This window comes from Gossypium hirsutum, chromosome A06, assembly GCF_007990345.1.
Source record: "Gossypium hirsutum isolate 1008001.06 chromosome A06, Gossypium_hirsutum_v2.1, whole genome shotgun sequence".
NCBI classification, from domain to species: domain Eukaryota; kingdom Viridiplantae; phylum Streptophyta; class Magnoliopsida; order Malvales; family Malvaceae; genus Gossypium; species Gossypium hirsutum.
The window spans coordinates 101399147-101414536 of record NC_053429.1 but is presented as its reverse complement, the minus strand read 5'-3'; the positions used below and the strand labels follow the sequence as shown (position 1 = coordinate 101414536).

Here is a 15390-nt window from a genome sequence, read left to right as displayed (position 1 = left end):
TCCACTGTACAACCGATCCAAACCATCTAAAATTGAAGGTATTATCCCTATGGTTAGGGTTTTATCCTTTGAGCTTTGCGGAGAACTGTGTATGGTTCATGGAGAGGCACCTTGGTTGGCGGAGATTGGTACCTATAAGATTCGAGATACCTATTAGTATTAGGTGCGTAAATACTTATAGGGGTACTAGGTTTATTTATAAAGTTCATATAAGGCCTTGATTGGTGCTTCAATCCACAGTGCACCTAAGTACCCCTATAATTATTCACACGCCCAACACTAACGCTTATCTAGAGTCTTGCAGATACCAATCTCTACCAACCAAGATAACCCCCTTCATGAATTGTATACGACTCTCTACAGAAGCCAAGGTGCTCAAGTAGCACTAAGTTTGCTTTTATGGTTCATTTAAGGCCTTGGTTGGTGGTTCCATCCACAGCATGTCCTAGTACCCCTATAATTATTCACACACCCAATACTAACACGCATCTTGAGTCTTGAAAGTACCAATCTCCACCAACCAAGGTGCCCCCTCCATGAATCATACATGGCTGATCTCCACAGAGGCCAGGGAATAAAACTCCATCTATGGGGATAATACTTTCTATTGTTGATGGTCTAGGTTGACTACTTGATGGATGACACTTCAAAGACTTCTCCCAAAAGAGTTAACCATCTCTCAACAAAAAAAAAGCACTTTTTATTGTTATAGGGAATCAACTTTCAACTCCTTTGGGAGAAGTCTCCAAAGTGTTGTTTTCTAGGTAGCCGCCCCTGGCCTCCTCAAAGAGGTAGCTCAAGTGGTACCAAGTTTACTTATAAGTCCTATATAAGGCCTTGGTTGGTGGTTCGATCCACGTCATGCCCAAGTATCCCTATAATTATTTGTACACCTGATATTAAGACGAATCCCAAGTCTTGTAGGTATCGATCTCCAACAATTGAGGCTCCCCCCTCCGTAAACCTACATGGCTCTCTGCGAAGGCCGGGGGACAAAATCCTAATATGAGGACAATGCCTTTAATTGTTGATGGTCTAGATTGACTGCCCAAAAAACGGCACTTCAAAAACTTATCCTAAAGGAACCATTTCCTGTCAACAAACCCAAATTGAAATTCAAGCTTTTATGGCAAATTGGAGAAGCTACGCATCAAGGTAAAATTAGGAACATCTTTATTTTACCTTTCAAATTAAACATATCCATCTTAAGAAAATTTGGAGTTATTTATAATTTTAGACATGTAAAAGAATTTTTTTAAAAAAAAGTTCAAAATTAAAAAAGTTTAGAATTTTTTTATTTAAAATTTGAGAAATTTTTATATTTTTTTTGAACTTTTTAGATTTTTACGTTTTTAAAAAAACAATCATATATTTTAAAATTATAACTTTTATTTATTTTTAAATTTTTTTTTGACTTTTATATAAATTTGAATTATTTCTTGGTGTGACATATTAAATGTTTATTATCACATTAATAATAAAAGGTTAAGAGTCAAATTCTGTCAAATAAAAGAATAGAGATCAAATTAAACAAAGGTGGAAAGATCAAGGATTCAAGCTATTGTTATGCTTTGTATATAAAATATCAATTAAGCATTTAGCCACAATTTTAATTGTGAAGCTATTTTACTCCATCTGGCTGCATGAATCGGTTTGTCCATTTTTTTCAATAGAGAGCCCTAATACAATCTGAAATAAAATACAAGGATTACCATAATACTTTTATCCCAATATAATCAGATAATCCTTAGAAAAAAAAATTAACACACGAATAACAATATAATAGGATAATCATAGGAAAATACAAAATGGAAATCTCATTGTATATTCTTTGATCTTCATTTTCATTTTTTTGCAACATTAAAATGAAAATAAGAATCTACATAAGCTAAGCTAGGTTCTTAGACGAAACATTAACTTTTCCAACACAACATTCTATTAATTGATAAAATTCTTATGTTACAAGAATCCTCTCTCCTCCTTGCTTGTCAATGGCCTTAAGAATAGCTTGAGTAACATCTTTGGTTTTAGTAGTTTGTTGGTCTTGAGCCACAACAATGGCTTCCATGGAAAAGAAATGGTTGCAACAAACTCTAGCTCGAACAACATTAAGACCCAGTTCTTCAAACGCCTCTACAATTGACACCAACTTATCCCCTCCTCTGTTGCACCTCACTTTAACCACAAACTGATCTTCCCCAAGCTTCTCCACTTTCACTTCCTACTAAAACATCACGAATGCATAAATCCAAAAGAAGTACTTATATATATATATGTATATATGAAGGAAAACATGGATCACCTTTGGGATTTGTATATGCTTCAACAGATTGAAATATTCGTTTCTGATAGCCATAAGGTTTTGGTACTCTCTTTGTATTTCTTCCAACTTGACTTTAAGCTTGTGAAAATGGAGAAGAACATTTAAGATGATGGACCTCCTTCTAACCTTCAAAAAAAGGGGGGAAAAAAAAGGTGGGGTTAACATCATTGACCAGAAAAGCTTTTTGAATCCAAATCAAGACTAGTTTTTGTATTACAGATTTGGAATTGGTAAGAGTTCGCAGAAGCTGAAGCTTTCTACGAGATGCTGCTCTTCTTTGAACCTTTTTTGCCATCTCTTCTCTCTTTTCACTGTTTGATGATTTCTATGTATTAGTTGTAGAAAGATTTGAATGGAGTGGCTTGGCTTTTATAGGATGGGAAAAGGGATTTGAGTTTTTGAGATAAAGGGCATGTCTTGGGATCCATAAAAGGCTAGTTACCATGTGCTTGTCTTACATGAAAACAGAATTAAGCAAATACTTGGCCAACTTTAGTTGATTTGGCATTGCTTTTTTCGAATAATTAAATGGAAAAGTTGTGGAATTTTGTATTTATTCTTTGTTTATAAGTTTGGGGTTTCTAATTAAACGATTTTAAGCTATTTAATTAGGTAGTTCAATCATGTGACATCCTAAAATGGTTTGTCACTAATAATTTAAGGGTATATGTATCATTCTTCAATTTGATTAGATTATTAATTAATCAACAATAAGGTCTGAACCAGCAAATACCAAGACAAGAAGCCTTATGACAAAATGATAATGTTAATTAACATGGCAGCTAAAAGGCTAACAAGAAATGCCAAAAAGAAGTGGCTAATTTGAAATGATAGATAAAAATGTTGGATTATTTGGTTGTCATTATTCTGTGTTTCACAGTTTAGCAATATGTGCATGGGAAGGGATGTGGGAAGTGAGTCAGATGGATTGAAGACTGAGGGTGGTCATAGTCAGAATCAGAATCAGGCAATCAATCAAGCTACAGGGGACACAGAGTCAGTCATTGTTTGTATATATCTGTGCTAATGCCATGCTAGTTGAAGCATATTTCAGTGTTTCATGGGCCATTCTTTAATGATTTTTTTTTTACTATTTGTTTGTCACCCGCAGGCAAGGCCCTTTGCCTGCTGCTTGCTAGCCTACAGTTGTGTGGCCATTGTAGGTCACATGACAAGCCTGCCACTCTCACTCACACTGTATTTTATTCTTTATCGTTCTTTCCTCTTCTGATGTCTTATAATCCTTAGTATCCATTTCATTTTCAAACCGATTAAGGAAATATACATTTATATATATATAATATTTGTATGCATACCTTTGATAAATGACTAACAATGGATACAAAGTAAAAGTTTGATTCTTAACAATAGTCCATAACCTACTATGACAAAACATGAAATTAAATACTAAAGGCATCCATTAATCACAGCATAAAGATTATATATAAATATTGATAATAAGTTAATTGGTTATTCTGCATCCAAGTGAAAGGGGCAAAGAAATAATTTGATAGCATAAAACTGTTGGATATAAACAGTGAGCGGTACACCATAGAAAAGGCCAAGTATAGAACATTGTAATTGCCTGTTTTGAATGACAGGAGTTTGTCCACTTCTCAAAATCTTATCATTCCTTCACAAAAGCATGCAGCTGCCTTAAACGCATAAAGGCAAAAAGGGCATTCGCCTTTGGATTTTAGTGGGGATGGAGCGGGATAGATATTTTTATTTTTATATATTGTTAGCTAGTTTTAATTCCCTTGCCTATGAAAGATGTCATACAAAATATTTCAACTAATCAAAACAATAGAAATATTAAAAACTCATTTTCTGCGAACAACCTTTTAATTTAATAATAATATTATATTGTAAGCATAAGAGTTTGAGTTTGATCCGAAATAATTATATTTCTCTCCTACAATTATAAAAAAATTGATTTTCCTTATTTTTTCATCTTAATTTTTTGGTTCACTCTGGTACTTAAGCTCACATTATGTTTTTTAATCCCTATTTTATAGATGTTGCGCAAAAAAAAAAACGTTTAGGCAATTTTAGACAATGAAAAAGTGTCATTTAACGTTCCTTTATAAAATATATAAATCTTAAAAAAATGTAAAAATGTAAATGTATAAAAATTCAAGAAATATATGTATAACCTAAATATATATATCAATTATAAATATATAAATGAAAGAAATTATAAATATATATAAACTCTAAAAAACATATGAAGTAATTATATAACACCCTAAGCCTGGCCAGACGACCGACAAATTGATAACTCTCGAAAAGAGTTATATTTCATGCCTTTAGACCTAGCTAATTGCTTGTACTTGGGTACATTTAGTGGCCTTTTAGGACATTTTATTAGTATTTATCATTTGCATTAAAAGCTTGGACGATGTTTACATGTTAAATACTTTTAATTGCGTGTGGAAGGGTTGTGTTTGGTGGTTTGGCAGGTGTAGGCTATGGAGAAAGAAATAAATGAGTGAAGGTTTGCCAGGGCAAAAAGATTGCCATTTTTGTACTTTGTGGCAATCTAGGAAGATGACCCAGTTAACATTCAGCACATATCAGTTTCAGCCCAACTCTACTTGTACTAAAAAAACCTGCCTAAAAAAGAGGAGAAGATATCATAGGCTGTTGGAGTTACCCTAGGGCGAAATGCTTATAAAAAACCAAAGGAGAAAACCCTAAGTGTGGAGATCCGAAGGCAACAATAGAGGGTACCTACTGAGTAGAGACAAAAAGAGGAGACCAAAGGCAGTCTATCTCAACCACCACAAGACACTGTGTTGCTGGATTGTGGATTGGTTTGGCGACAACCATCTTCCTAAGTTCTTCTATTATTTCTTAATCCGTTCTCCCTTGAATTGGGTTGATTGAAACGATGTTGAATTTTAATTGCCAACCCATGAGTTGAATCTCATAGGATTGGGATTACAAGATGAAAACTTTTATTCTATTTAATGATTGAAGCACAGATTTGATTTAATCTACTATTTCATTCAATTGTTTTTATTTCCCAATTGTATGCATACATTCGCTCAACATAGATGAGTGTGCAATATGCCCCTAAATTGAATCTAATTATGAAAAGGTTGGATTAGTTAGACCAAAATTGAAAAATGCAATTGAGTATTTGTGTAACATCCCGAATTAGGGCCTAGTTGGGACAGTGGTTTTAGGACCACAAATTCGACGCCAGAAAATTTATTTTTATTATATTTTTATGGTATATGATTTCAAGGAATGATTTGTGAAAATTTCGTTCAAAAATTTCGACGTTTGGGCACTCAATTTGGTCAAAAGGACTAAATTGTAAAAAGTGAAAAAGTTGAGTTCTACATGTTAGAGGTGTCAAATTGTTATGAAATTTTAAATGGGAGGTCCTTAAATGGTAATTAGACCATTAATTAATTTTTGGACAAAAATAGACATGAAATGGGTGTAATAAAATATTTTTAAGTTGGGGGCATTTTGGTAAACTAATAATTAAATGAATTAAAAAGCCAAAATTTGGTCATCTTCTCCATGTACCAGCCGAAATCCCCATGTAAGCCATGGTTAGGGTTTGGTTCAAGCTTCCAAGCTCATTTTTAAGTGATCCCGAGCCCCGTTTTTAAAGTTCTTTACATTTTTGAAATCCCGGTAACATGTTCTAGCTATTTCTACCATTATTTTGAGCTAGGGTTTATGTTTAAAAATTTACCTATGAGTAATATGCATGCATTTTGATGTCTAATGGTATAAAATAAGTGTTGGGTGTTTAATAAATTACTTTTACTAAGCAGTTTTTGATGAAAACGTCCAAAAAAATCGTTTTGTAAAAGTTGTAAAATTGGTCATAAATGGGTGATTTAGTGGAAATTGGGGGCTTTCATAGTTATGAAAAATGATCAGCATGTCATAAACATAAGAAAATAGGATGAAGTTTAATTTTCGAGCATTGGGGCAAAAGTGAAAATATTAAAAGTTTAAGGGTCAAAATGCAAATTTGTAAAAATATGATTTTTGGACCCCTATGAATAATGTGACTAATTAGTAGGCTAAATGTGATATTATAGATCAATGAAAACAAGATTCGGACTTAGAATGAGGTTGAACAAGGTTAAGCACAAACTCGAAATAAATAGTCGTACTCGAAACCGAGGTAAGTTCATATATCAATGATAACGCAATGATATTATTATTGTTCATACTTGAACTTAAATTGATGTGTTAACATTGTGTGATGGATATTTATTTAGTATATATGAAGATTATATATTGTAACAAATGTCAAATTATAATTATATGTAATACAATGTTTATCTTATGGACCAATGTCTAAATAAACATGGAAATGTGTTGAATTAGATGTACATGGCATGAGCAGCTATGCATAATGAGATACTTGATGAAAAGAGAAAAATACCGATTGAATAAAAAGGGAAATTCGATGGATAAACCATGGCTTACATGACTTGAGATCCTGCATATGCTGCAGAAAAGGATTTAGCCCGGACGGGTAATCCGTTGATCTCAAATATAGAAAGGATCTAGTCTGGACGGGTGTTCCTTAAGTGATTGAGCCTCCCGAGGAATATGTGTAAACGGATTTAACTCGGATGGGTAATCTGATTAGGGTCTGAATTTAGTCTGGACTGGTAATTCAGATCTGAGCTCATTGAGAGTGCTTGTCATTACAAGGGATTTAGCCTGGACTGGTAATCCCGACATCACTCCATGAGTTTATATTACAGGGGATTTAGCCTGGACTGGTAATCCTGCCGTAAGATGTGAGGTTCGTGGGAGTGCGCATATGAAATGATCACTTGTATGAATTGACGGTGAATGAGACATCCATCGAGATTTTGAAAAATTCAACGAGATTAATATGAGAAATGAAATAAAAGGCTCTTGCCATGATACATAATGTATGTTATATGATAATATTATGATGCATGTGAGTTGTCATGTTTAGACGAGTACGGTGCTAAATGATAGCACATGTAAGTACTCGAAACCCATGAACACGTGCTTGGCATGTGAAATGAAATGGACTTATGACGATGGTGCAAATGAATGAATGATATTTATGAGAATAATTTCTATGACAAATTGTGATGTTTATTATCTTGTTGCACTAAGACAGATTTGGTATAGCAGTATTGGTTTGACTTTGAAAATCCACTAAAAAATTATGGAAATTGAATTAAAGACTGAATAAAATATGGAATTAAAGCTTAATGAGTCTAGTTTTACATAAAGGAAATGGTGTAAGCAAAAGAATTCTATATCATGAGATATTTAAATTCTTGTGAGACAGATTCGGAGTGATTCTAGACTCCCCTGTCTCAAATTTGGAAAATCACTAGAGATTGTAAAAAAATAATTATTAGTTAAAATTCATATGACTGAAATCCTTAATGAGTCTAATTTCAAGAGAAAGAGACGGGAACATTATCTGAGTCTCGTACTAGGAGATAAATAAATTTTAGTGAAGAAAGGTCGAAGCTGTGAAATAGCAAAATAGGGGAGACTTTGAATAATAAAATGACTTATTGGCTAGACCAAAAATTCTAAAAAGTTTATGATAACAAGAGATATGAGTATGGTTTCTGGGAAAATTAACGGATATTAATTTGGAATTCTGTAGCTCGATTTATAAATAATTTATCGACTATAACTTGAGTAGACAGCTTGATCAGAATATGAATAAAAACATAACTATAGTTATTTTACCTAAGGAAACATGTTATTATAATGCTTATTATTTTCATATGGACTTACTAAGTGTAAAGATTACTCCTCCTTCCATTTCTTTTAGTTTTGACAGGTCAGCTCGGGGTTGGAGATTGTCGGAGGCAGCATCACACTATCAAGCCTTTACCCTTGGAGTATTGACATGTATATGTAAACGTGTTCAAGTGAGTGGTATGTATAGGGACTTAGTTTTTCTATGATCGATGTCATTGTGATTAGCCAAATGTATTGGCTTATAATGATTTGTGATTTGTTGTATGTAGCCATGAGATGTGGCTTATAATGATTTTGGCTTGTAAGCCTATTCATCCATGGTATATGTAAATGTCTTATGATGTGGGTATGTGATCATGCTTGTTCACTATGTATAAGAAGTATATAACATATATACATGGTGAATGCATTAGGACCATTTGAGGTGGTCATGGCTATGGAATAAATGTTTGATATGATAATAAGTTGATAATACCCTGAACATGGATGTTTAATTTATCAGTTTGTAAACATAGTATAATGGTATAAGGAGTAAAAAGGGGTGACTTAAGGCTTGGAAAATAGCCTAATAAGGTCCACATGGTTGGACACACGGGCGTGTGTCTAGGCCGTGTGTGACACACAGTTCCCTCCCATGGGTGTGTGCTATGGTCGTGTGTCCCCTGCATTTAAAATTTTGAGTTAGTATAGGACACGGGTAGGTCACACGGGCGTGTCCCATAGCCGTGTCCCAAAGTCAGTATTGAACATGGACAGGTAGCATGGGCGTGTGCCATGGACGTGTTTAAAAGTCAGTGTCACGCACGGGCTAAGGGCATGGGCGTGCCCCAAGCCACACAGGCGTGTGAGTTCACACGACCCACCTACACGGGTGTGTGGCAATCCAAAGCTAGAAATTTATTAAGTTGCCCAAAGTTTATCGAATGTTTTTGGTTTTGTCCTGAACCGCCTTAATGTAAGTTATAGGCCTCGATGGCCTGTTTAAGGGACAATAGCATATGTTCTAAAAGTTTTAATTTTGGGAGAAATTTAGTGACCCGGTTTTGTATGTTTATGAATGTTTAAGTCTGGTAATGCCTCGAGCCCTATCCCGATGTTGGATACGGGTAAGGGCTGTTACAATTCGATCAAACACTTGTAGGAGACTTTAGACATAGAGCGGCGTTTGTATAGAATGAAGACAAAACATTACAGGATACCGTGCTAAGGCTTATAGACACAGGCTAGGTAACTTGAGATCTAGCTCTTAAAAGAAGCATGTCACTTTAAGTCCCTTCTGAGCAGTAGATTGAGAACGATTATGCTAAGGCATTACTGAAAGTAAGGGCAGATTCTTAGTAATCCCAGCATTCCAAATCAACATCATAGACCTTCAAACCATTGCCACAGCATCGTTGCTATAGCAGTCTTAGTTATTTACTTATTCACTCGTGTTTTATTAACATAAATATTCTCGTAATTGCCATTGCATTTTTACTCTTGCTTTGCCTTAGCATTTTCCAATATTAGTCAGTATATATTTCACACTCATCTTTATTATTTTAATTTATCACTGTGTACTTAACTCAGCTTTGCCATAACATTAATTATTATCATAATTTGACCATTTCTATACCTAATCCGATCCTTGTGGAGACGATCTCACTTATCACTTTATTACTTGATTTGGCTTGTATACTTGCACAATTCGCATATCATATTCACGCGCGACACAAATTGGGGTGGAAACTAGAATCATTGACTATGTTAACAGCTAAAGTTTGCAATTTTTTTTATACCAGAGCAATGCCAAGATTATAGATAAATAATTCCAATCAGCACATTTATATTTTCTTCATAATACAATACACCAACTTAATTACAACCTAGCCGGATTTAAGAAAGTTCAACAAAATAAGGCTATTGCAACTCGAACATATGAACTACCTCAACATACACATGTTACAAAAAAATAGAGATAGGCTCAGAAAAGGCCTGAAGATTCTGGCTCCATCCCTCCTAGAAGTCCAAGAAATGATTTTTTTAAGATACTTGAAAGGCAAGAAAAGAAAACAAGGTAAGTTCGAATAAAACTCAGCGAGTTCCTAGTTTAACCATTGAATTAGGATTACCCGATGCATCACAAAGTCAATATAACATCGATACAATTCACAATTTAGTACAACTTGCATAACGCTATAACTCGCACTATCATATAGCTTGTATAACAATTTAGCTTGCATAGAGACAGTTCGCATTATCGTACAGCTTGCATAGATACAGTTCATGTAACACCCCTAACCTGTCTCTGTCGTTGAATTAGGGTTGCGAAGCATTACTATACAAATTCGAATAACTAATATCAAAACATATCAATACTTTGGGTTAAAAAGATTCCTAAAACTTTTGGAACAATTAATATCAAAACATATCAAAACGTATCAATTGTAAAAGGGGATTCCTCCCCTTACCGATACTTTCGATTAAGTCCTATATAAACAATTTCTAAAATTTTACTGAAATTGTGGTTAAAAGATGACTCAAGAAAGTTACCAGCAACTGCTCGAAAAAGAAAAACTTCTAAGTAAGCTAAAATCATGATTTCCTCCCACAAGCAACGAAGTTATAATCTCCACCCATAATTCCACTAACCACCAACTATTCCCGAGGGCAATAGGTGCCATGCATGATGACATGTTCCTTTCCCCAAGCTTAACACGTCCTCTAATATGTGTTATACACACCGTGAGGTGTCAAGGTAACAAACGATCTCGCAAACTAACAAGCTTGCTGACTAAAGTGCTTGCGGAATGACGAACTCGCTAACTGACAAGCTCGCAAGGCAGCAAAGATAGCTCACCACATACTAGGTGGAGGTTCGTGAGATGGCAAGACAATGATGAAGCAGCTTGTGAAGGGATGCTCAAAGATAAAACCAACCTAATTCTCACAAACTAGATAAGCTCAAACAAGTTCCTTACCATTCTCACTTGGTCAACATTTCAGAATACAATTCCAAAAATTTGAGGTGTGACAACTCTCCCATCCTTAAAATATAATTTTGTTATAATTTTGTCCCCAAAATTTTTTACCTATTGAAAAGATTAGGGTATTGATCTTACATCAGACTTTCTTTTTCCCAAGCAGTCTCCACTTATGATTCCTTCAAAAGACTTTTACCAAAGGAATTTTTTTATTTCGAAGCTCTTTTACTTCTTTAACTAAGATAATAACTGGATCTTCTTCATAGGATAAGTTCGGCTCCACCTCTAAAATCTCCAATTGCATTATGTTATCTGGATCTGAGTGGTACTGCCTTAACATCGAAACATGAAAGATGTTATGAATCATTGACAACTTTGGTGGTAATGCCAAATGGTACGCTACATGTCCCACAAGTTCTAGGATTCCATAAGGTCCAACGAATCTCGGACTAAGCTTGCCCTTCAAGCCGAAACGAATGATTTTTTCCAAGGTGAGACTTTGAGGAACACTTTATCACCTACTTCATAGGAAACATCCTTTCTTTTTCGATCAGCATAAACCTTTTGGCGATCTTGAGCAGCCTTTAAATAGTTGCAAACAATTAGAACTTTTTCCTTTGCATCGTAAACCAAATCAAGGCCAATAAGTTTAACTTCACTAAGTTCAACCCAACAAACTAGGGATTTACACTTTCTTCCATGCAAAACTATAAAAGGAGACATGCCATAATTGGTATGATAACTTTTTTGTATGCAAACTCAGCCAAAGGTAGATACTTTTCCTAATTCATTCCAAAATCTATTACATAACTTCTAAGCATATCTTCTAAAACTTGTACCACCCTTTTGAATTGACCATCAATTTAAGGGTGAAAAGTTGTGCTAAAATGGAGTTTAGTTCCAAGGGACTCTTGTAACTATTTCCAAAATCTAGATGTGAACCTCAGATCTCAAGTCAATGTAATGGATGAAGAAATGCCATGCAATTTGACTATTTCGACAATGTATAGTTTAGCGAGCTTTTCCAATGAATAGTTGGCGCGAACATCAACATGTGTTGATTTAGTTAACCTATCCAAAATTACCCAAACTACATTCTTTCTCGAGGAAGTGAAGGGTAGGCTTGAAACAAAATCCATTAAAATCTTATCCCGCTTCCACCCTAGTAATTCTAAGGGATACAACGTCCTAGATGGAACTTGATGCTCAACATTGATATGCTGACAGGTTAAGCATCGAGTCACGAACTCAGAAATTCTATTTTTCATCTCAGGCCACCAAAATGAGCTCTTTAGATTGCGATACATCTTGACACTTCCTAGGTGTAATAAAAAAGGTCCTTGATGAGTTTCATTCAAAATTTCTTATCTTAAGTTGTTACCTTTCGGAACATAAAGTCTGCCAATAAAATGCAACTCGCCATCCTTCCTAAGGCTAAAGTTATTCAAGCCACTAGACTTTAATCACTTTTTCAATTCACTGTATTTCAAATCTCTCAACTTGGCTTCAATGATTTGAGGAAGGAAAATAGGGGGCCCATTACTCTCTTGGCAAACTCGAGCCCGCAATAAAGTTGTAACAGCCTAATTTTGGGTCTAGTCAAAACAGGGTTTCGGGACCACAAATTCGACGTAGAAAATTTTTTTATTATATTTTTATGGTATACAATTTTATGAAATGATTTTGTGAAAATTTCGTTTGAAAATTTTGACGTTTGGGCACTCAATTTAGTCAAAAGGACTAAATTGTAAAAAGTGCAAAACTTGAGCTCTATAAGGTAGAGGTGTCTGATTGTTATGAGATTTTAAATTGGAGGTCCTTAAATGGTAATTATACCATTGATTAAGTTGTTGGAAAAAAAGGGACATGATTAGGTATGTTTCTAAAGTTTTTCATTAAGGACATTTTGGTAATTTGGTAATTAAATGAATTAAAAAGCCAAAGTAAAAGCCAAATTTTGTCGATCTTCTACCCCATGGCCGAATTTTACAAGGAGAAACCATGGATAGGGTTTTTCAAGCTTCCAAGCTCGATTGTAAGTCTGTTTTAACCCTGTTTTTAATGATTTTTATGTTTTTGAAATCCTCGTAACAAGATCTATCTATTTCTACCACTAATTTAAGACATAATCGAAGTCTAAATTTTTACCCATGATGAATATTTGTGTATTTTGATGTTTAATGGTAGATTATACAAGTTTGGTGTATGATAAATGACTTTTACTAAGTGATTTTCGATGAAAATGCCTAAAAGGACCTATTTGTAAAAGTTATAAAATAAGTAGAAAAAGTGTGATTTAATGAAAAATGTGGGTTGCTATAAGCTTGTATAAGGCTCGACTAGGCATGGGTATTAAAGAAATTGAGTACATTTCATTTTACGAGCCTAGGGACTAAAATGCAAAAATGTGAAACTTTAGGGGCAAAAATGTAATTTTTGCCATAATATGATTTTGGGCTGATTTGAATAGTATAATGATTAAATAATTTAAGTATGATTAAATAAGTTAAATGTGATATTATAGATCAAGAAAAACAAGTTCGGACTTAGAATGGGGGAAAATGAGTATTTGACGGTTAGGTCCTTTTTGCCATTTTTTTGTAGAGGTAAGTTCGTATGCAAATAATGTATTGTTTTTAATTATGTTTTAAATGCTTTATTATTATATGAATTATGATTGACCATTGAGCGTGTTTAACAAAGTTCGATAAGCGTGAAATCCTAGTTGAACCTTAGGAATAGATAGGATACAAATGTCATGATATTAGGGTTACGAGATTACGTGTGAGACCATATTTGAGATATGCCATCGATATGAGACTTCGTATAAGACCATATCTAGGATATGGCATCGATGTGTAAGATCATAGTTGGACTATTGGCATCGATACGAGATTACATGTAAGACCATATCTTGGATATGGCATTGGTACAGTACCATTTGTACAAGACTCCCGAGTGTCCTTAGTATTACTAGTGGTTCAACGGGTAATTCAACGGGTATGTCAAAGAAGAGAAAAAGTATGTAAGTATTACGAATTGGTACAAGTATGTACATAAAGTCTATATGCATTGACTTCATGAAATTGTGAGTTCATGATTTCCATGAGAATGATTTTTTGAAGACCTTGTGATTATTGGTCTATACTTGTGATGTATGAAATTCATGTTAAATTTGGTTGAGGATCATTTGATTAGCTTCCAAGCCAAATTGAGTTATGATATAACATGTTTTGTTTGTAAGAATTGTGATTTATCAGACACGAGAGAAAGGAAAGATTGGCATAGTTGCCTAATAAAATAAATACAAAAATATGAAAAGATATGGGCTTTAAACAATTAAAAAATGTTAAAATATATGCTTGAAATGTGAATGCTCATAATTTAATGTGCGTGATTACTATGAGGTTTAAAATGAAATGTTAATTGTTGTGATATCTTACGAAAGAGAGGTTACGGTTGTTAGGCTAATGCCAAGATATGTTAATTATGCTTATAAGTTAATAGAGTAAACATCGTGATTGAATAAAATTATAGCTATAAATATTTATAGCAATTGGTATTATTTTGTGTTTAAATTGTTGAACTTGATAAATGCTTAAAAAGAGTTGCTTATTATTTTCATGCGGACTTACTAAGCTATATAGCTTACCCCCTTTATCTTCCTTTATCTTATAGGGTTATTAAGCTAGCTCGGGTTAGAGATCGCCAGAGATCCTATTACACTATCAAGCTATCAATTTTGTGTATTGATGAATTCAAGTATTTTGAGTTATGGCATGTATAGGGACTTAGTCATTTTGTCATATGTGTCATTATGACTTTAGCCTATGTATTGGCTTGTAAGGGTCAAAATTTTGTGTTAATATTTGGCCATGTAAATTGGTTTATTTTGGCTAACATGGTTGTAAGCCTAAGTATACTCATATGTGTGCCTATGTCTTTGGTGATATGGTCATGGTATGCTTGTTGAATGATGGAATGTGATTTATAGTATGATTGTGAAATGTTTAGAAATGTGATTCATGGATGAGATGATAGATTTGTGTACAATTGGGTATCTTGAACGGAAATAAATGAAGCTTAATAAATGTGAAATTGGCATGATTGAGTAAGGGCATAATAAACGTTATGAGTATGATACATGTTGATAGTACTTTGGCATTTGTTGAACATTGTTATGTATGTTTTTGGTTGCCTAAATATAATATGTTTTGTGACATTGAATTGGTGTAAGTGTTTGTGCAAATAAGGGTGGAAAATGGCTTTGTAAATAACCTTGTTTTGTCCACATGGGCGTGTGTCTAGGCCGTGTGTGGCACACGGTCAGCCCCATAGGCGTGCGATCTGGCCGTGTGT

The 15390-nt window shown here is 34.1% G+C and overlaps 1 protein-coding gene across 1 annotated transcript; it reads right to left on the bottom strand.

Annotated features, from left to right (window-relative positions):
- Positions 1-1802: 1802 nt before the first annotated feature.
- LOC107963487 (uncharacterized) lies at positions 1803-2683 on the bottom strand. The gene is made up of 3 exons (XM_016899988.2): positions 2541-2683; positions 2303-2449; positions 1803-2221 (listed from the first exon to the last, which is right to left on the bottom strand). The coding sequence occupies exons 1-3, from the start codon at positions 2616-2618 to the stop codon at positions 1955-1957; spliced, it is 492 nt and encodes a 163-aa protein (XP_016755477.1). The 5' UTR covers positions 2619-2683; the 3' UTR covers positions 1803-1954.
- Positions 2684-15390: the final 12707 nt, after the last annotated feature.